General features: G+C 53.9%; 2 protein-coding genes across 17 annotated transcripts in view; one reads left to right on the forward strand and one right to left on the reverse strand.

The window, feature by feature from the left end:
- The first annotated feature begins 536 nt into the window (after nucleotides 1-536).
- RABEP2 (rabaptin, RAB GTPase binding effector protein 2) lies at nucleotides 537-21,429 on the forward strand. 10 transcript variants are annotated; one of them, XM_015125856.3, is made up of 13 exons: nucleotides 537-664; nucleotides 1,166-1,378; nucleotides 5,622-5,779; nucleotides 11,133-11,243; nucleotides 11,329-11,679; nucleotides 14,433-14,528; nucleotides 14,627-14,725; nucleotides 16,554-16,709; nucleotides 19,568-19,745; nucleotides 19,909-19,920; nucleotides 20,028-20,083; nucleotides 20,339-20,452; nucleotides 20,806-21,429. In XM_015125856.3, the coding sequence occupies exons 1-13, from the start codon at nucleotides 604-606 to the stop codon at nucleotides 20,905-20,907; spliced, it is 1,707 nt and encodes a 568-aa protein (XP_014981342.1). In that variant the 5' UTR covers nucleotides 537-603; the 3' UTR covers nucleotides 20,908-21,429. The 10 variants fall into 10 exon arrangements, with proteins under 10 accessions (XP_014981342.1, XP_077841928.1, XP_077841930.1 ...); XM_077985802.1 differs by lacking the exon at nucleotides 19,909-19,920 and having other exon boundaries at nucleotides 19,568-19,757; nucleotides 20,339-20,497; nucleotides 20,775-21,429; XM_077985804.1 differs by lacking the exon at nucleotides 19,909-19,920 and having other exon boundaries at nucleotides 19,568-19,757.
- ATP2A1 (ATPase sarcoplasmic/endoplasmic reticulum Ca2+ transporting 1) overlaps nucleotides 21,386-21,731 on the reverse strand; it is a 29,519-nt gene continuing 29,173 nt past the window's right edge. For all 7 annotated transcript variants that reach the window (XR_013411626.1, XM_077985750.1, XM_077985749.1 and 4 more), the window contains one exon: nucleotides 21,386-21,670. The gene's annotated coding sequence lies outside the window, so the exon portion shown is untranslated. The remainder of the gene's footprint in view (nucleotides 21,671-21,731) is intronic.

Below are 21,731 nucleotides of genomic sequence, written 5' to 3' on the forward strand. Positions count from 1 at the left end.
GAAGCGGTGACTGGCTGAATAACAAAATGGGGGTGGGGACGTGCAAGTTTCAGACTCCGACTAACTACGCGGGGACTCCGAAGCGCTCAGAAAAATGAAGCCGACCCGGCCCTGCCCCGAGGGACACTCCACGAGGGCGGAGGTGCAGGGAGGGCCCCGCCACAATTCGCTGTAACGCAAGCCAGGCTCGGGCGGAAGGGCGGCCGGAGCCGATCAAAGGCTGGCTCCGGGCAGGGGCAGCGAAGGAGCGAGGGTGAGCGCTCCGCAGGCCGGTGTCCCGGAGGAGGCATAATTGGAGCAGGGCTTCCGAGGTCACGGAGAGACGCCTGGGAAGACCTCTTAAGGATCCTCGTCGGGGCTTGAAACGCAGGAGTACTCCCAAACCGCTTGACCCAGCCAAGAAGAGCCGGGGCGGGGCCGGGGCCTGGGGCCGACTCGGGAATCTCCGGCCGAGGCTCGGCAATCCCCCCATCCTCCGTCCGGGGCCTCCAGCCCGGGGCCGATCCGGAAACAGCCGAGCGGATCCGGAAACAGCCGAGAGGACCCGGAAGCGGTGCGCTCCGTCACCAGGGAGTGCGGGAATCCGCCGTTTGCTCTGAGGCAATGGCGGCAGCTGCGCCGGTGGCCGCGGACAACGACAAGCGGCGGCGGCGGCCGGGGGCTGGTACGTGAGGGGGCGTCCGTGCACGCAGAGGGCGGTGAACTGGGGGCGGGGCCGAGCTAGCCACCTGCGGATGGGGGGTGGAGAGGGGTGATGGAAGGGGCGGGGCCACGCCGTCGGAAAAGGGGGCGGGGCCTAGGGCTCTCGGCGAAAGGGGGCGTGGCCCGGCCATTCAAGGGGTAGAGCCAGTGACAGGTGCGAGGTGGGGCCCGGTGAGGAAGGGGCGCGGCCATTGGGAGGGCGGGGCCGGGTTGGACTGAGGAGAGGATTGAGTGAAACTGGCCACCGCGAAGAGATGGAGTGTAGGCAGCACCCGGCAGAGCCAGTGGAAAGGGGGCGGGGCGGGGCGGGGCGGGGCAGGGGCGGTGCCAGGTGAGCGGGGCGGGCCCAGGTGAAGGCGGTCCCGGGTGAAGGCAACATTACTAGGTTGCAGGACTTGCTTATCCTGTAGGTGGCCTGGGGTGTTAAGAGATGGGAAGAGAAGCTTATCCCTGTCCCCCACAGCACTGGAGGACCCCCAGCCCCAGGAAGGGGCAAATGGTGAGGCCGAGTCAGGTGAGCTCAGCCGGCTTCGGGCTGAGCTGGCAGGCGCCCTGGCAGAAATGGAAACCATGAAGGCTGTGGCAGAGGTGAGCGAGAGCACGAAGGCCGAGGCTGTGGCTGCGGTGCAGCGGCAGTGCCAAGAGGAGGTGGCCTCGCTGCAGGCCATCCTGAAAGGTGAGACGGGGGAATCACCTAGACTCCCCATCAGCCCCATACTGGGGAGTGCATGACGAGAAAAGGATGCGGGGGCACAGATAAGCTGTGGGATAAGTTAGCAGGGCTGCCTAGCTCAGGGCATGCCTATGGCCGGAGGAAGGGCCGCCCTTTTAAAATTTGCATAGAGGCACTCCATGTGATAGCAGCAGCTCTGTCAGTTACAGCTAAGTTTAGCTCCCAGCTTCTATCTGTTGCCTTGCCCATGTCATTTCTTGTCCCTCACTGATGATTGATCAACCCTGAAGATGGGTGAGAAACTTCTCAGTTCCCCAGACCAACCTCATTTTAGTCTGGACTTCTGGGAAATAGAATCAGCCCTGGCCCAGTCTCTGTGAGTCTAATGCTCTGCTCTCTAGCCTTCCCCAGACACTCCCTCCTCCACCCCACGCCATGCACCAGCTTCCCTGCCTCCACCCCATGTTCTCTGTACTTGCTCCTCTGGCTCCAGAAGCCCCAGCTGCTCATCCTGTTTTCTACTCTCCTTCCTCTAGCAGAAGCCAGAGCCTCTGAAACAGATGTCAGAGCTGCCCCGCTGCTCTGCCCCTGCTGTGGTGGGGCTCTTGTCAACTCTCTCCTGGACTTTTGTCCCAACCTTCTCACGGATCTCCCTCTATAGTCTGGCCTTGACATTGGCTTCCAGAGTAAACTTCCTAAAATTCCCTTCCCACCATGCGATTTCCCTTTCTAACAGCCGCTCCTGGAGACTTCTCTGGGGCTGTATTTCCCACATTTCAGGATCCACGTGCCTGTGCAATGTAGATACATCCTTGTACAACTTACTCTGCTATTTACTTAGTATTTGTTCTTTAAATAGATCCACATTTTAAAATTTTATATACATTTATTAAGGGAAACTTGTTATCTCTACTATATGGGAAAAACCAGGTGTGTCCTAAATAATAACAATAGCTAGCTTTTTTTTTTTTTCTTGAGTCAATAAGAGTTTCACTCTGTCGCCCAGGCTGGAGTGTGTCACACCACACTGGTGTGATCTCAGCTCACTGCAACCTCCACCTCCTGGGCTCAAGTAGATCCTCCTACCTCAGCTTCCCAAGTAGCCAGGACTACAGGTGCATGCCACCATGCCTGGCTAATTTTTTGTACTTTTTGTGGAAACAGGGTCTCACTATGTTACCCAGACTGGCCTTGAACTCCTCAGCTCAAATGATCTGCCGGCCTTGGCCTCCCAAAGTGCTGGGATTACAGGTGTGAGCCACCACGCCTGGCCAGGTAGCATGTTTTGAGCACTCGCTGTGTGCCAGGCACTGAGCTAAATGCTTTATGAGTAACTAATCTTCATAACAAACTCTGTGAGGCAGGAACTATTATCCATCTCCATTTTACAGAGGAAGCTCTGAGGCCGGGAGAGGTTAAATAACTTGCCCAAAGTCATACAGCTGGAAAACAGCCAAGCAGCCTAACAGCTGAACCTTTTTTTTTTTTTTTTTTTTTTTAAGATGGAGTCTCACTCTGTTACCCAGGCTGGAGTGCAGTGGTGCGATCTCAGCTCACTGCAACTTCCGCCTCCTGGGTTCAAGGGATTCTCCTGCCTCAGCCTCCCAAGTAGCTGGGACTACAGGTGTGTGCCACCACGCCCGGCTAATTTTTTGGGTATTTTTTGGTTTTGTTTGTTTTTTTGTTTTTTTGTTTGTTTTTTTGAGATGGAGTCTCACTCTGTCACGCAGGCTGGAGTGCAGTGGCACGACCTCGGCTCACTGCAAGCTCCGCCTCCCAGGTTCACGCCATTCTCCTGCCTCAGCCTCCCAGCTAGCTGGGACTACAGGTGCCTGCCACCACACCCGGCTAATTTTATTTTAATTTTATTTTTAGCAGAGACGGGGTTTTACCGTGTTAGCCAGGATGGTCTCAATCTCCTGACCTCGTGATCCACCTGCCTTGGCCTCCCAAAGTGCTGGGATTACAGGCGTGGGCCACCACGCCCGGCCCCATTTTTTGTATTTTCAGTAGAGATGGGGTTTCACTGTGTTAGCCAGGATGGTCTCGATCTCCTGACCTTGTGATCCACCTGCCTTGGCCTCCCAAGGTGCTGGGATTACAGGTGTGAGCCACCACACCCGGCCCAGCTGAACCTTTACTTCTACTGTTAGTGCACAGTAATAGGTCAATCCCTATACAAACAAAAAATGACCAGGTTCTACCAAAAATAAAACAAGTCCATGTTACTCAGGTAAGAGGATCAGTTGAGGTCAGGAGTTTGAAACCAGCCTGGGCACCAAAATGAGACCCTTAGCTGGGTATGGTGGCAAGTGCCTGTGGTCCCTGCTACTTGGGAGGGTGAGGTGGGAGGTTCACTTGAGCCCAAGAGTTTAAGGCTGCAGTGAACTATGATTTCGCCACTGCACTCTAGCCTAGGTGACAGAGGGATACCCTGACTCTCTTTTTTTTTGTTTTCTTTTTTTGAGACAGAGTCCTGCTCTGTCACCCAGGCTGAAGTGCAGTGGCACAATCTCGGCTCACTGCAACCTCCGCCTCCTGGGTTCAAACAGTTCTCCTGCCTCAGCCTCCCAAGTAGCTGGGATTACAGGTGCCCACCACCACACCTGGTTAAATTTTGTGTTAGTAGAGACAGGGTTTCACCATGTTGGCCAGGCTGGTCTCGAACTCCTGACCTCAGGTTATCTGCCCACCTCGGCCTCCCAAAGTGCCGGGATTACAGGTGTGAGCCACGGCGCCAGGCCCTGACTCCCTAACAACAACAACAAAAAAGTATATAATCTATCCAACATCACCTCCATCTCCTGCTGACCTGTAGGATAAGTTCCAAACCTCTTGGCGTCACATGCAAGGCCCTGGGAGCTTCCTACTGCCTCCTTTCCAGTGTCTCCTTGGGTGCCTTTGCTGTTCCAACACCTCCAGCATACCTCACCATGCCGCAGCCATGCCAGCCAAGAAGCTCTTCCGCTGCTCACACTGGTCCTGTTAACTCATGCATCCTTTCCCTCCTTCACTGTCTACCACTGTCCTCTCCTGCCTGGGCAGGCAGGCAGAGTGAGGGCTCCTTCCTCTGCCATCTCCAAGCCCAGGAAGGGTCCTCTCCTTTACCTCTTCCCATACTGCATCCTAACTATTGCCACAGCCGCCCTCTTCATTGGACTGTGAGCTCCCGGTGGCAGGCTTTGTGTTTGATTGATTTCTGTATTTCCAGAGCCCAGCTCAGTCTGATCCAGCGTAAATATTTATGACTATGATTAAGGGCCGGGTGTGGTGGCTCATGCCTGTAATCCCAGCACTTTGGGAGGCTGAGACGGGAGGATTGCTTGAGCTCAGGAGTTCCAGACCAGCCTGGGCAACATGGTGAGACCCCGTCTCTACAAAAAATGCAAAACTTAGCCAAGCGTGCTAGGATGTGCCTGTAGTCCCAGCTACTCGGGACACTGAGGTGGGAGGATTGCTTGAGCCCAGGAGGCTGAGGTTGCAGTGAGTCATGATTGCGACGCTACACTTCAGCCTGGGCGACAGAGTGAGATCCTTTCTCAAAAATTAAAAAAAATGAGGCTGGGAGCAGTGGCTCACACCTATAATCCCAGCAGTTTGGGAGGCCAAGACAGGTGGACCGCTTGAGGTCAGGAGTTCAAGAGCAGCTTGGCCAACATGGCAAAACCCCACCTCTACTAAAATAGAAAAATTAGCTGGGCGTGGTGGTGGGCACCTGTAATCCCAGCTACATGGGAGGCTGAGGCAAAAGAATCGCTTGAACCCGGGAGACGGAGGTTGCAGCGAGCCAGGATTGAACCACTGCACTCCAGCCTGGGTGACAGTGAGACTCTGTCTCAAAATAATAATGATAATAATAAAAAAAAATTCTTACTGTTCTTAAATATTGACTGTTCCTGGTATATATTAATAGGAACAGTGTCACATCTTCTGTGTGCCTGAGAAAGGGCTGGACACCTTGCCTGTGTCATCTCATCTATTTTTATTTTTTATTTTTTTATATACTATCTTAGATATGTCATCTCATTTAATCTGTAGCCACCAGAAGGATGATCAGTAGTTTCCCCATTTTGCACCTAAGGACACTGATGCACAGAGAGGCTGAGTGATTGCCAAGGTCAATTTCTGCAAAGCCTGCCATGGCAACCGCTATGGTAGATTGTCTCACAGAAAGAGTCAGTGCATCAAGGTCCCCTGCTCGCCCACAGGCAGGACCGGCTCATTGACCCTCCCTCTCCCCCACCAGACTCCATCAGTAGCTATGAAGCCCAGATCACCGCCCTGAAGCAGGAGCGACAGCAGCAGCAGCAGCACTGTGAGGAGAAGGAGCGGGAACTGGGCCGCCTGAAGCAGCTGCTGTCCCGGGCCCACCCCCTGGACTCCCTGGAGAAGCAGATGGAAAAGGTTGGGGTTGGGATGGTTTCCCCACTGCCCTGGGATTTGGAAGGATGTTAAGGACTGTGGATGTCCCATTGCCCGGTCATGGGGTGCAGGGCACCCAGCAGTGATTCTAGGAATAGCACCAAGTTACCAGGTGTTGTTGAGAGCTTGGCTCTGTGCTCCATAGGGTCCTGGCTTGCCCCTTATTAGTGGGTGACCAAGTTCGCTTAGCTCCAAAATTAAGTTATGTAGAGGAAAGGAAACTTACACTTAAGGGTAACAAAAAAATTTCTTACTGTTATTAAATATTGACTGTTCCTGGCGGACATTACCGCTTGGTGATATATTGCTACCTCCTGGCTTGGTGCAGTGACTCACACCTGTAATCCCAACACTTAGGGAGGCCAAGGCAGGTGGATCACTTGAGGTCAGGAGTTCGAGACCAGCCTGGTCAACATGGTGAAGCCCTGTCTCTACTCAAAATACAAAAATCAGCCTGTAGCGCACACCTATAATCCCAGCTACTCAGGAGGTTGAGGCAGGAGGATCACTTGAACCCAGGAGGCAGAGGCTGCTGTGAGCTAAGATTGTGCCACTGTACTCCAACCTGGGCAACAGAGCGAGACTTCGTCTTAAAAAAAAAAAAAGATACCTCTGATGCTTTAGGCACTGTGCTTAGTGCTTGACAGAGCCTCCCCAGTCCATTCCCTGTAAGGGAGTTCTATTAGATCCATTTATCAGATGAGTACAGTAAGGCTCAGGGAAATGCAGTACTTCTCCTGTTTATGCACATAAAAGGGAATGGAGTTGAGATTTTAAAATCTAAGCAGAAGCCTGACTCATGCTTATAATCCCAGCACTTTGGAAAGGCAAGGCAGGAGGATCACTTGAGGCCAGGAGCTTGAAGCCGCAGTGAGCTATGCTCTTACTACTGCACTCCAGCCTGGGCACCATAGCAAGATCCCATCTGTAAAAAATTTTTTTGTTAAATTAGCTGGGCATGGTGGTGCACACGTGTAGTCCCAGCTACTCAAGAGGCTGACATGGGAGGATCACTTGAGCCAGAAATCAAGCCTGCAGTGAGCTATGATCACATCACTGCACTCCAGCTTGGGTGACAGAGTAAGACCCTGTCTCTTAAAAAAAAAAGTCTAGGCAGGCTGGTTTTATTTACTGATTTATTTATTATTGAGAGAGTCTTGCTCTGTCACCCAGGCTGGAGTATAGTCGCGTGATCTCGACTCACTGCCACCTCTGCCTCCTGGGTTCAACTGATTCTCCTGCCTCAGCCTCCTGAATAGCTAGAATTACAGGCACCTGCCACCATGCCCGGCTAATTTTTTTGTATTTTTAGTAGGGGCGGGGTTTCGCCGTGTTGGCCAGGCTGGTCTCGAACTCCTGACCTCCAGTGATCGACCCGCCTCTGCCTCCCAAAGTGCTGGGATTGCAGGCGTGAACCACCGCGCCCAGGCTGGTTCGAAAGTGTTCTTAATCTCTATGATATGTCACCTCCTTTATTATTGCTGTTATTAACAATTATAGGAAGCACATATTTATTATCACATGCTTCATCTTTCAAAGCAAATTTGCATTGTTACTTCATTTGATCCTACAGCAGACCTGTGAGATAGATACTTCAATTAATATTCTTATTTCATGCATAAGGAAACTGAGGCTCAGGGATGGTGTCAATTACCTAGTTAGAAAGACAAAGATGAAGACAGGAGCCCATGAAACAAAGACCTTCAAGCCACATCTTTCCAGCATCCGGGCTGCCCCGTGCATCCGGAGTGTTCCTCAGGGAGCACCTCAGCAGGTTGGTAAAGGACAGGGCCCCGCTCAATGAAAGCCGCCCAACACAGTGAAGGGAGCATCAGGGCTGGGCGTGGTGGCCCACGCCTGTAATCCTAGCCCTTTGGGAGGTTGAGGTGGGCAGATCACTTGAGGTCGGGAGTTTGAGACCAGCCTGGCCAACATGGGGAAACTCTGTTTCTACTAAAAAAGTACAACAATTAGCCAGGCATGGTGTCGGGCGCCTGTAATCCCAGCTACTCGGGAGACTGAGGCAGGAGAATCTCTTGAACCCAGTAGGCAGAGGTTGCAGTGAGCCGAGATCGCACCACTGCACTCCAGCCTGGGCAGCAGAGCAAGATTCCATCTCAAAAAAGAAAAAGAGATTTGGAGGATTAAACTGAGCTTGCTTGAGAAGATTTCAAGTGATTCAAGAAGTGGAAAGGGCATGAACTAGAAGTGGGGAGTGACGGGGACAGGGATGACTGGCAGATTTCTGCCTTGAACAGCTTGTGGCCAGCAGGGCCGTTCTCGCTGACTGAGTGCTTGTGGCCGGAAGAACAGCATCCCTGAGTGGTTTGTTTTGGATGTCTATGGTTAGAGGAGCCTGTGGGACATACAAGTGGAGATGTGTAGAGGCTGTTGGCTGCTCAACGTCAGCAGGATCCTAAGCTTGAAAAGAGATGGGAAAATATAGTCAGCTCTATGGTGGTGTTGGGAGTGTGGGAGAACAAATTGATTAGGATGAAATTTGCCTGCATGTGATTGAAAACCCAAATTAACAGTGGCTTAAATGCGACATCTTTTTTTTTTTCTTTTTTTTTTTTTTTGAGACAGAGTCTTGCTCTGCCGCCAGGCTGTAGTGCAGTGGCACCATCTCAGCTCATTGAAACCTCCGCATTCCAGGTCCCGGTTCAAGCAGTTCTCCTGCCTCAGCCTCCCAAGTAGCTGGGATTACAGGCGTGCACCACCACACCCAGCTAATTTTTGTATTTTTAGTAGAGACGGGGTTTCACCATGTTGGCCAGGCTGGTGTCAAACTCCTGACCTTGTGATCCGCCCACCTTGGCCTCCCAAAGTGCTGGGATTACAGGCGTGAGCCACTGCACTTGGCCAGAAATTTTTTTTTTTTTTCAGAGACGGAGTCTCACTCTGTCACCCAGGCTGGAGTTCTGTGGTGCGATCTCGGCTCACTGCAACCTCCACCTCCCGTGTTCAAGCTATTCTCGTGCCTCAGTCTCCCTGAGTAGCTGGGATTACAGATGCCCACTGCCACGCCTGGCTAATTTTGTATTTTTAGTACACACAGGGTTTTGCCATGTTGGCCAGGCTGGTTTCAAACTCCTGACGGTGATCCAACCGCCTTGGCTTCCCAAAGTGCTGGGATTACAGGCGTGAGCCATTGCACCTGGCTCAGAAATTTGTTTTTTCCTTCAAGTCCAGAGGTAGACGTTTCAGGACTGGTAAGGCAGCTCGACAAGTTGTCAAGCAGGCTCCATCTATATTGCTGTTTTGCCATAGGTAATATATTGCCTCATGGTCCAAGATGACTGCTTGAGTGCCAGCCATCATGTCCACATTCCAGCCAGCAAAAAGGAGGAGAAGGAGGAATAAAGAAAGGCACACCCTCTTCCTTTAAAGAGTTGTCCTAGGCCAGGCACGGTGGCTCACACCTGTAATCCTAGCACTTTGGGAGGCTGAGGCGAGCAGATCATTTGAGGCTGAGGTGGGTGGTCTCAGGAGTTCGAGACCAGCCTGGCCAACATGGTTAAACCCCCTTCTACTAAAAATACAAAAATATTAGCTGGGCGTGGTGGCATGCACCTGTAATTCTAGCTACTTGGGAGGCTGAGGCAGGAGAATTGCTTGAACCTGGGAGGCAGAGGTAGCAGTGAGAGGAGATAGTGCCATTGCACTCCAGCTTAGGCAACAAGAGTGAAACTCCTTTTTTTTTTTTTTGAGACGGAGTCTCGCTCTGTCCCCCAGGCTGGAGTGCAGTGGCGTGATCTCGGCTCACTGCAAGCTCTGCCTCCCAGGTTCACGCCATTCTCCTGCCTCAGCCTCCTGAGTAGCTGGGACTACAGGCGCCCACCACAGCGCCTGGCTAATTTTTTGTATTTTTAGTAGAGATGGGGTTTCACCGTGGTCTCGATCTCCTGACCTTGTGATCCACCCGCCTCGGCCTAAGAATGAAACTTCTTATCAAAATAAATAAAAGTTGTCCTGGGCCAGGCACGGTGGCTCACACCTGTAATCCCAGCACTTTGGGAGGCCGAGGTGGGTGGTCTCAGGAGTTTGAGACCAGCCTGGCCAAAATAGTGAAACCCCATCTCTACTAAAAATACAAAAATTAGCCGAGCGTAGTGGCGGGATGCCTGTAATCCCAGCTACTCATGAGGCTGAGGCAAGAGAATTGCTTGAACCTGGAAGGCAGAGGTTGCAATGAGCCAAGATCATGCCAGTCCTCTTTAGCCTGGGCAACAAAGTGAGACTCCATCTAAAAAAAAATGTAATAATAATACATATAAAATAAAGAGTTGTCCTGGAAGGTCCCCTTGGCTCATCTGTTTCTATCTCAGTAGCTGGAACTTAGCCAGATGATTTGTTTAGTTGCAAGGAAGCAGGTAAATGTGGATGGTATTCTAGGATTTAGACTACATGCCCAACTAACAATGTGAGGTGCGCTGGGCATTGGTGTAATCCCAACCCAGATGCTGGGAATTACACTGGTAATGCCCAACCTTGGGAGGCTGAGGTGCGAGGATCACTTGAGTCCAGGAATTCAAAACCAGTCTGGACAACATAGGAATATCCTGTCTCCACAAAAAATATAAAAATTACCCCATTGGTGCACATGCCTGTGGTCCCAGCTACTCAGGAGGCTGAGGCAGGAGGATGGCTTGAGTCCTGGAGATGGAGGGCTACAGTGGGACGCGATTGCACCACTGCACTCCAGCCTGGGGAACGGAAAGAGAGCTCATCTCTTTAAAAAAATTTTTTTAAAAAGCCGGATGCGGTGGCTCAAGCCTGTAATCCCAGCACTTTGGGAGGCCGAGGCTGGCAGATCACGAGGTCAGGACTTCGATACCAGCCTGGCCAACATGGTGAAACCACGTCTCTACTAAAAATACAAAAATTAGCTGGGCATGGTGATGCGTGCCTGTAATCCCAGCTACTGGGGAGGCTGAGGCAGGAGAATGGCTTGAACCCAGGAGGTGGAGGTAGCAGGGAGCCGAGATTGTGCCACTGCAGCCCAGCCTGGGTGATAGAGCAAGACTCCATCTCAAAAAAAAAAAAAAGGTAAAGTTCTATGACAAAAGGAAAAAATGGATATTGGGGAAGGAAGATATGGTGAGTGACAGGGCCACAGGAAGAAGTCATGACCTTCATCCTTGCCCTTATGCCCTGGGGCAAGTCGTGGAAGCTTCTAGAGCCTCTGTGTTCTTATCTCTGGAATGAGGGTAGACAGCACCTTCTAGGGAGGATTAGGAGAGCTGATGTGCTTGCAGAGGAAGCTCTGAACAGACCTGGGGCTTCAGCACTCAGGAGGGGGGGAACTACTGCTGCCAAACGCCACTCCCTCCAGGCCCACGAGGACTCGGAGAAGCTGCGGGAGATTGTTCTGCCCATGGAGAAGGAGATCGAGGAGCTGAAGGCGAAGCTGCTGAGGGCCGAGGAGCTGATACAGGAGATCCAGGTGAGGGCGCGGCCAGGGGGCGCTGGGGAAGGAGGGGTGCCAGAGGACCCTGGCCCCCCAGCCTCTTCCCTGCCCCCTTCCCTAGAGACGTCCCCGGCATGCCCCTTCCCTGCACGACTCCACGGAGTTGCTGCCCCTGTCCCGGGACCCATCGCCCCCGCTGGAGCCTCTGGAGGAGCTGAGCGGAGATGGGGGTCCGGCAGCTGAGGCCTTCGCTCACAACTGCGATGACAGCGCCTCCATCTCCTCCTTCTCTCTTGGCGGTGGGGTCGGCAGCAGCTCCTCCCTGCCCCGCAGCCGCCAGGGCCTGAGCCCTGAACAGGAAGAGACGGCCTCGCTGGTGTCTACGGGCACCCTGGTTCCCGAGGGCATCTACCTGCCCCCTCCTGGCTACCAGCTTGTCCCAGACACCCAGTGGGAGCAGCTGCAGATGGAGGTGAGTGTTGTGGGCAGGGTGGCGGGGTGCGCCATCCCCCTCTCTGCTGGACGCTTCCCCTGCACCGCCTGTGTTCAGACCCAGAGCTAGAGCCGGAGCTTCCACAGGGAGAAGAGAGGCCCCCCTCCTAGTGAAGGCAGGCAGATGTAAACATGCACAGGGGCCAGGTGCGGTGGCTCACACCTGCCATCCCAGCCACTCGGAAGCTGAGTGGGAAGATTGTTTGTGGCTAGGAGTTCAAGGCCAGTCTGGGCAACATAGTGAGACCCTGTCTTTTTACAAAAATTAAAAAAAAAAAAAATGCCAAGTGTGCACCTGTAGTCCCAGCTACTTGGGAGGCTGAGGCAGGAGGATTGCTTGAGCCCAGGAGATTGAGGCTGCAGTGAACCAAGATCATGCCACCGCACTCCATCCTGGGTCACAGAGTGGGAACCTGTCTCAAAAAAAAAAAAAAAAGAAAGAAAAGAAAAGGCCAGGCGTGGTGGCTCATGTCTGTAATCCCAGCACTTTGGGAGGCCGAGGTGGGTGGATCATCTGAGGTCAGGAGTTCGAGACCAGCCTGGACAACATGGTGAAACCTCATCTCTACTAAAAATATAACAATTAGCTGGGTGTGGTGGTGCATGCCCGTAATCCCAGCTACTCGTGAGGCTGAGGCAGGAGAATTGCTTGAACTGGGGAGGCGGAGGTTGTAGGGAGCCGAGATCCTGCCATTGCACTCCATCCTGGGCAACAAGAGTGAAACTCTGTCTCAAAATATAATAATAATAATAATAGTAATGTGATGCAAAAAAATGAATTGTACATTTCACATGGGTAAATTATATGGTAAAGAACTTATAACTCAGTAAAGGTGCTTTTAACAAAAATGCACATGGATACATGGGGAAGACGTTGTCACCAGGGAGATGCCCAGAAAAAAAAACTAAACAGGGTTATGGGATAGAGACGGGCAGTGAGGGAGACTGACCTGGGTTTAGGCTGGAGCTGAGACCCAGATGGTGGGAGGAGGAGCTCTTAAAGGGCAGGCTGGGCATGGTGGCTCACTTTTGTAATCCCAGCACTTTGGGAGGCCGAGCCGGGCAGATCACCTGAGGTTGAGAGTTCAAGACCAGCCTGACCAACATGGAGACAGGCGTGGTGGCGCATGCCTGTAATCCCAGCTACTTGGGAGGCTGAGGCGGGAGAATCACTTGAACCCAGGAGGCGGAAGTTGCAGTCAGCCGAGATCGCGCCATTGCACTCCAGCCTGGGCAACAAGAGAACAAGAGTGAAACTCCGTCGCAAAAAAAAAAAAAAAGACCAGGGCACAAGGACCTGTGAGTTCAAAGGCCCCGAGGATGGAGAGACCACAGTGTGTCTGAGGAACAGGAAGGCCACCGGGGAGGAGAGAAGAGATCAGAAAGAAAGGCAGGACCACATGAGTCCGCCCTTGGGGGCCGGTTGTGCATTGTGCATCTTAGGAGATGTGGGAAGCACCTGCAGGGTTAATTTTAAGCAAGGGAGAAGCCTCCCAGCTCCAGGCTTTCAAAAGTTCACTTGGGACCGGGTGCAGTGGCTCACGTGTGTAATCTCAGCACTTTGGGACGCTGAGGTGGGCGGAATGCTGGAATCCAGGAGTTTGAGATCAGCCCGGGCAACATGACGAAACCTTGTCCTACAAAAAAATACAAAAAAGTAGCTGGGTGCGGTGGCACAGGCCTATGATCCAGGCTACTCTGGGAGGTTGAGGTGAGAGGCTTGCTTGAGCCCAGGAGGTCGAGGCTGCAGTGAGCCGAGATCGTGCACCACTGCACTCCAGCCTGGGTCACAGAGTGAGACCCCATCTCAAAAAAAAAAAAAGCTTACTTGGGCGTGTGTTGGGGTAGGGGCCACAGGAGAAGCTGAGAGGCTGGGACTGTGGTGTACGGGAAGGTGATACCTTGGACCAGGGGATGGCCACAGAGACAGGAAGAAATGGGTGGATGTGGAATCCACTTTTTTGTTTTTAGATGGAGTCTCACTCTGTCGCCCAGGCTGGAGTGCAGTGGCACGATCTCGGCTTACTGCAAGCTCTGCCTCCCGGGTTCACGCCATTCTCCTGCCTCAGCCTCCTGAGTAGCTGGGACTACAGGTGCCCGCCACCATGCCTGGCTAATTTTTTTGTATTTTTAGTAGAGACAGGATTTCACTGTGTTAGCCGGGATGGTCTTGATCTCGTGATCCGCCCACCTCGGCCTCCCAAAGTGATGGGATTATAGATATGAACCACCGTGCCCGGCCCTGTTTTTTTTTTTTGAGACGGAGTTTCACTCTGTCACCCAGGCTGGAGTGCAGTGGTGCGACCTCGGCTCCCTGCAACTTCTGCTTCTGGGTTTAAGTGATTCTCCTACCTTAGCTTTCCAAGTAGCTGAGATTACAGGTGTCCCACCACCACACCCAGCTAACTTTTTGTATTTTTAGTAGAGATGGAGTTTCACCATGTTGGCCCGGTAAACTCCTTACCTCAAATGATCCGCCCGCCTCAGCCTCCCAAAGTGCTGGGATTACAGGCATGAGCCACTGCACCTGGCACTGTGGAATCCACTTTGGAGATGGACCCGGCAGGGCCTGCTGATGGGTGGGGAGTGAAGGGAAGAGAATGGATGGCTGGGCCTGTAACTCGATGGACTGTGTGGGTGAGGGCACTTCCCTGCAGAGGTGGGCCACGAGAAGTGTGGTGAGGGGGTCCTAAGTTCCCAGGAGATGCAGGCTGAAGGCAGGGTCTGTGGCAGGGCCGACAGCTGCAGAAGGACCTGGAGAGCGTCAGCCGCGAGCGGGACGAGCTCCAAGAGGGCCTGAGACGGAGCAACGAGGACTGTGCCAAGCAGGTGGGTCCCTGCCGCCACTGCAGCCCCAGCCAGGCCTCTGGTTGCCTTCCGCCCCCTGACATCCCCCTGCCCTCACTTTCACCCTCCCTCCAACCCAGATGCAGGTGCTCCTGGCCCAGGTCCAGAACTCAGAGCAGCTGCTGCAGACCCTGCAGGGGACTGTGAGCCAGGCCCAGGAGCGGGTACAGCTGCAGATGGTGAGTACCTGCGAGCCCCGGGGAAGGAGGGTGAGGAGTCCAGCAGGAATCAGTTGCATGTGGTGGAAGGGGGCACGTGGGAAGTCAAGGCACCTGTCCTGTCTCCAGCTGCTCAGGCCGCACCCCGGAACTGGTGCCAGGTAGGTAAGAGGGTTTTGGGGCAGCTGGTGCCGTGGCCAGAACAGGGCCTTTGCAGCCACACAGAGCTGTTTGATCTTGAGCTAATCCCAGACTCCCAGCCTCTGTCTCACCATCTATAAAACTGACATAATGGGGCCTAGTTTGCAGAGTCATGAGGATTAAAAGCAAATCTGGCTGGGCAAGGTGACTCGTACCTGTAATCCTAGCACTTTGCGAGGCCTAGGCAGTTGGATCACCTGAGGTCAGGAGTTCGAGCCTGGCCAACACAGCAAAACCCCATCTCTACTAAGAATACAAAAATTAGCCAGGCATCATGGCGGGCACCTGCAATCCCAGCTACTCAGGAGACTGAGGCAGGAGAATCGCTTGAACCCGGGGACAGAGGTTGTAGTGAGCCAAGATCACACCATTGCACTTCAGCCTGGGTGAAAGAGCAAAACTCTGTCTCAAAGAAAAAAAAAAAAAAAAAAAGCAAATCAGATGCTGACCAAGACTGGGGAGGAGACATACGTGATTGAACAGGGCCAGGTGTAGGGCAGGAGGGCAGTAGGCAGCCTGGAACCGGAGGTTCCTGCAAGGTGCTCCTGCCTCTGGGCTCTGCTGACCGTGGCCACCTAAGAACACAGGTTCACTGCTGCCAGATTTTCTGATTTTTCAAGAGAAACCAAAAATACGAATATTTGTGTATTGTCTGCTATTTTGTTTTAAGAGATGGTGTGTTGCTCAGCACCCAGGCTTGAGTACAGTGGTTCAATCATAGCTCACTGAAGCGTCAACTTGCTGGGCTCAAGCAATCCTGCAGCCTTAGCCTCCTGAACAGTTGGGACTACAGGCTTACACCACCATGCCCAGCTAATTTATAAATTTTTTTGTAGAGTTGGGGTCTCACTATGTTGCCCAGGCTGGTCTCAAACTCCTGGCCTCAAGTGACCCTCCCACCTTGACCTCCCCCGTAGCCAGGATTATAGGTGTGTAGCACCACACCTGGCTTGTCTCTCAATTTTTAGAGTTGGCAACTACTTTAGGGTTTAAGAAATATATATGGGCCAGGCACAGTGGCTCACACCTGTAACCCCAGCACTTTGGGAGGCCGAGGCAGGTGGATCATCTGAGGTCAAGAGTTTGAGACCAGCCTGACCAACATGCTGAAACCCCGTCTTGACTAAAAGTACAAATATTAGCCAGGCATGATGGTGGGCGCCTGTAATTCCAGCTACTTGGGAGGCTGAGGCAGGAGAATCGCTTGAACCTGGGAGGCGGAGGTTGCAGTGAGCTGAGATCACGCCGTTGCACTCCAGCCTGGGTGACAGAGGGAGACTCTGTCTCAAAAAAACATATGTTTTTTAAATTTAAATTTATATATATTTAAATAAATATGTGTGTGTGTGTGTGTGTGTGTGTGTGTGTGTGTGTCTGTGTGTGTGTGTGTGTGTGTGTGTGTGTGTGTGTGTATGGACCAAAGAAAATACCCAGCTTGGGCCCTGGTAGCAGCCTGTAACCTGCGTGTTAGCAGGGACGGGGTGTCTGAAGAGCTTGGTAGCAAAAAGTGATCCTTCCTTGCTCAGGAGCAGAAGGGGCATGGGCTCTCTTGCTGTCAGCCTGGGAGGAGGGTTCAAGGAGGTTTGGCCTCCTAGGGCCTGGAGATGCCTGTCCTCTTCATTACCTTGTACTAACTGTCCATCCACAGGCGGAGCTGGTCACCACCCACAAGTGCCTGCACCACGAGGTAAAGCGGTTGAATGAGGAAAACCAAGGGCTCCGAGCCGAGCAGCTGCCATCCTCAGCCCCCCAGGGCCTGCAGCAGGAGCAGGGCGAGGAGGAATCACTGCCCAGCTCTGTGCCAGTAAGCCGAGTGTGGGCACTGAGAGCCTGGAGCCACCGTGAGGGCCCCTCCTCCCCAGGCAGAGCAGAGCATTGGTCGGGACCAGCCAGGGTGCTGTATATTTGCTTGGCCAACTCATTTGCCTTCTCTAAGGCTCAGTTTCCTCATCTGAGAAATGGAACCATACACCCTTTCCAGCACTGGCATCAAAAGAAAATAGTTAACGGAATGCTTGGCAGGAAGGAAGCAGTCATTTGGTTGGTTTGCTATTTTTAAGTGACACGTGAGCCACAAGATTGAATTCGTCATAATCTTTGGTTCATAGCAAGCTGCCATCATGGATCTATGCCTGGCCTTTGTCAACTTCATTTCTTTATAATATGGCTTATTAGCCAGGCATGATGGCTCACACCTGTAATCCTAGCACTTTGGGAGGCTGAGGTGGGCGAATCACTTGAGGTCAGGAATTTGAGACCAGCCTGGCCAACATGGTGAAACCCCATCTCTACTAAAAATACAAAAAAAATTAGTCGGAGCCGCGTGCGGTGGCTCACGCCTGTAATCCCAGCACTTTGGGAGGCCAAGGTGGGTGGATCACCTGAGGTCAGGAGTTAGAGACCAGCCTGCCCAACATATTGAAACCCCATGTCTACTAAAAATACAAAAATTAGCCTGGTGTGGTGGCGGGCACCTGTAATCCCAGCTACTCGGGAGGCTGGGGCTAGAGAATCTATTGAACCCAGAAGGCGGAGGTTGTGGTGAGCTGAGATTGCGCCATTGCACTCCAGCCTGGGCGACAAAAGCGAAACTCTGTCTTAAAAAAAAAAAAATTAGTTGGGCGTGGTGGCTCATGACCATAATCCCAGCTACTCGGGACGCTAAGGCAGAAGAATCACTTGAACCTGGGAGGTGGAAGTTGCAGTGAGCCAAGATCACACCACTGCACTCCAGCCTAGGCGACAGAGCAAGGCTCCATCTCAAAATAATAATATGGCTTATTAATAAATTGATTAGAAATAGATCACCTGGTGGCTGGGTACAGTGGCTCACACCTATGATCGCAGCAGTTTGGGAGGCTGAGGCAGGAGGATCATTTGAGCCCAGGAGTTCAAGACCAACCTGGGCAACAAAGCAAGATCCTGTCTCTATAAAAAACTAAAATAAAAATACTAGCTGGGCTTGGTGGCTTGTGCCCATAGTCCCAGCTACTTAGGAGCCTGAGACAGGAGGATCACTCGAGCCCAGGAGTTCAAGATCAGCCTGGGCAACATAGTTGAGACCCTGTCTCTACAAAAAATACAAAAATTAGCCGGGTGTGGTGGCCTCCACCTGTTGTCCTAGCAACTCAAGTGTCTGAGGCGGAACGCTTGAGCCTAGGAGGTTGAGGCTACAGTGAGCTGTGATCGTGTCACTACACTCCAGCCTGAGCCACAGAATGAGACCCTGTCTCAAAAAAAAAAAAAAAGCAAAAGACAAAAAACAATAAAAAAGATCCCTGAGGTGCCCTCCCCACCCTGAGATCCGTCCACTTCCGGGCACCTCCTCCCCATTCCTTGACTCTGCTTTGCCCTCGCGGTCTTCTTTGGTGTTTTCATTACATGTACAGTGTGGTGCTTAAGTTTCATTGTTCTTGAGTTTTACGAAAGGGTTTATTTTATTTTATTTATTTATTTAATTTTTTTTTTTTGAGACGGAGTCTCGCTCTGTCGCCCAGGCTGGAGTGCAGTGGCCAGATCTTAGCTCACTGCAAGCTCCGCCTCCCGGGTTCCCGCCATTCTCCTGCCTCAGCCTCCCGAGCAGCTGGGACTACAGGCGCCCGCCACCTCGCCCCACTAGTTTTTTGTATTTTTTAGTAGAGACGGGGTTTCACCGTGTTAGCCAGGATGGTCTCGATCTCCTGACCTCGTGATCCGCCCGTCTCGGCCTCCCAGAGTGCTGGGATTACAGGCTTGAGCCACCGTGCCCAGCCTTATTTTATTTTATTTTTAGAGACAGAGTCTCGCTCTGTTGCCCAGGCTGGAGTCTAGTGGCACCAGCTCGACTCACTGTAACCTCCACCTCCTTGATTCAAGCGATTCTCCTGCCTCAGCCTCCTGAGTAGCTGGGATTACAGGCGCAGGCCACCAGCTGGCTTTTTTGTTGTTGTTGTTGTTTGTTTTTGTTTTTGTTTCTGTTTGAGATGGAGTCTTGTTCTGTCGCCCAGGCTGGAGTGCAGTGGCATGATCTCAACTCACTGCAGCCTCCGCCTCCTGGGTTCAAGTGATTCTTCTGCCTCAGCCTCCCGAGTAGCTGGGACTACAGGCGCACACCACCACGCCCGGCTATTTTCTGTATTTTTAGTAGAAATAGAGTTTCACCATATTGGCCAGGCTGGTCTCAAACTCCTGACCTCGTGATCCGCCGGCCTTGGCTTCCCAAAGTGCTGGGATTACAGGCGTGAGCCACCGCGCCCGGCCTAATTTTTGTATTTTTAGTAGAGACGGGATTTCATCTTACTGGTTAGGCTGGTCTCGAACTCCTGACCTCACGTAATCCGCCCACCTCGGCCTCCCAAAGTAGTGAGATTACAGGTGTGAGCCTTCGCACCCGGCAAGGGGCTCTTGCTGTAGGTAATCTGCTGAACTTTCTGGTTGGGACTCTTCCTGAGCGCCCTCCACAGTGTGGGGCGTGACCCTATGTCCTGAGCTTCCTCCGCTGGACCGGAGCGCCGTCTATCCGCCACCCAAACGATGGGCATTTTGGGCTCTTCCCTGCTTTAGCCATTTGCTTCCATCCTTCCTTCCTTCCTCATTCCTCCCCACAATCCCGGTCTGGCTGGTGGCCCCTGCCCTGCTGCCCTCCTGCCCCGGCCCAGCAGGTGACGACTCCTTCCCTTCCAGGAGCTGCAGCAGCTGCTGCGCCGCACGCGGCAGGAGGCGAGGGCCCGGCTGCAGGCCCAGGAACACGGGGCAGAGCGCCTGCGGATCGAGATTGTGACGCTGCGGGAGGCTCTGGAGGAGGAGACGGCAGCCAGGGCCAGCCTGGAGGGGCAGCTGAGGGTGCAGCGGGAGGACACAGGTGAGGGGAGGGGCACGAGCCCCCAACCCCGGGCCCAGGGCCCCTGTCGGCCCTGCAAGGAGCCACCGGGGCTCCTTGGCAGCAGCGGGGAGGGGAGAGAGGCGGTGGGGGAGAGGCGGTGGTGCACCGCTGGCCTTGACCTCTCTCTCTTTCCTTCCCACAGAGGTGCTGGAGGGTGAGTGTGTGCTGGAGGTGATCTTGGGGATCACCCACGCTGGCTGGGCTAGGTGGGAAAAGGGAGAAGGCGTGGCCCTGACGTCTCGCCCTGCCCTGACTTCTCAGCCTCCCTGTGCAGCCTGAGGACGGAGATGGAGCGGGTGCAGCAGGAAGAGAGCAAGGTGAGGGGAAGGGCAGGGGGACTGGGAGGAGAGGGACCCTCCCCTGCCCCTCCCGCCCTCTGTGTCTCCCTCAGGCCAGGTGGGAGGAAGCCCTGGGGCAACGGCTGGGCTTGGCCAAGCCAGACAGAGGAGGTTGGAGTCAGGGGCGGTGTAGAAGGGGCTACTGTGTTGGGAACTCCCGTGCTGGGGCCACACACCCTCCCATCTGGCCCAGGCTAAGCCAGGCCGAGCTCAGTGTGGTGTCTGTCCCCGCAGGCCCAGCTCCCAGACCTCTCAGAACAGAGGGCCAAGGTGCTGCGGCTGCAGGCAGAGCTGGAGACCAGTGAGCAGGTGCAGAGGGACTTCGTGCGACTGTCCCAGGCCCTCCAGGTACGGCCTGTCCCAGCCCTGCCGGACTGGCTGGCTCCACTCCGGGTGACCTCTCCTGGGTCTTGCAAGGACAGTCCCCTGGTTAAGGGAGTCCTTTCTTCCTCCTGGGGCTGGCATGGTCCTGTCCTGAGCTATTGCTCAAAAAACCCTGAAACTCTCGTGTGCACCTTGGTCAGTCGCCTGAAGCCCTCAGTACAGGGCATGGTGGACGCTCAGGGCATTTGTGGCCTCAGCCCCACAGAGGTGGCCACTGGGTCCACTGGTCACAGGCCCTGCCCTTGGGGGCTAGCAGGTGGGGTAGAGGCTGCATTTCCCCACCAAGTGCCCTCTGCTCCCCTCGTCTGACCGCACAGGTGCGCCTGGAGCGGATCCGCCAGGCAGAGACCCTGGAGCAGGTGCGCAGCATCATGGATGAGGCGCCACTCACGGACATCAGGGACATCAAGGACACCTGAGGGGGTCAGGGTGTCCCCACCCCCGCCCTGGGAAAGACGCCTTTCCCCACTCCAGAACCGTGAGGCCTGGCTCTGGGGTCTTGGGTGGCTTCTCCACCGTCCCCAAGCCTGGGGTTGAGGGGACTGATGGGGCCACCTCTGCCCTACCCTCCAGCGCCTCCTCCCAGGGTGGCTGGGCCTCCTGCTCTCAGGGATTACACCTGGGTGAGGGGCCCAAGCCCCTCCTGGAACCAAAGGTGCAGGCTCAGGCCTGCGACTTTCTGGCTGCTGTGCTGCCTCCTGGGCTCCAGCCCTCCCCTGCCCCCAGCCTGTCCCCTGCCCAGGGCACAGCCGAGCCATGGGGGCTGGGAGTCCCTATCAGAGGCAGTGAGGTGGGCCCTGGCCCTGGGACGGGCAGCTGCCTTCTGGTCTGCATGACACTAAGACGCTTGTCCACAGCGGCGACCCACGCCTCCAAGCGCGCACAGAAGCAAGGCCAGACTTTTCTGTCATTTATTTTCAATAAATAAGCAGCTCAGCGCAGTCGGTCGCCTTGTCCCTGCAAGCCCCTCGGAGTTGGGAAAGGGGATTTACAAGGTTGAGAGGGAGGTGGGTGGCCGAGGGGGAAGGAAAGGGAAGGGGTCATGTTTATAAACAGACACATGACAGGGGTGTGGGGGACAGGACGGGGGTCTGTGCCACAGCTGTGCCTGAAGATGCGTCACTATCAGGGTGGGGAGGACAGGGCAAAAGGATGTTCACTTCCTTCTTTCATCTTCTGGATCTGGAAGGGGAAAGAGAAGAGATGAGGCAGGCGGCGGGAGGGCAGCGAGGTCCCTCCCAGG

Source organism: Macaca mulatta, chromosome 20 (assembly GCF_049350105.2).
Source record: "Macaca mulatta isolate MMU2019108-1 chromosome 20, T2T-MMU8v2.0, whole genome shotgun sequence".
Lineage (NCBI taxonomy): Eukaryota > Metazoa > Chordata > Mammalia > Primates > Cercopithecidae > Macaca > Macaca mulatta.

Coding starts and splice junctions, on each gene's coding strand:
- RABEP2 (XM_077985802.1), top strand. CDS start 604: ATGGCGGCAGCTGCGCCGGTGGCCGCGGACAACGACAAGCGGCGGCGG. Junction 14,529..14,626: donor ACGAGGACTGTGCCAAGCAG/GTGGGTCCCTGC, acceptor CCTCCAACCCAG/ATGCAGGTGCTCCTGGCCCA. Junction 16,710..19,567: donor CACTGCCCAGCTCTGTGCCA/GTAAGCCGAGTG, acceptor CTTCCCTTCCAG/GAGCTGCAGCAGCTGCTGCG.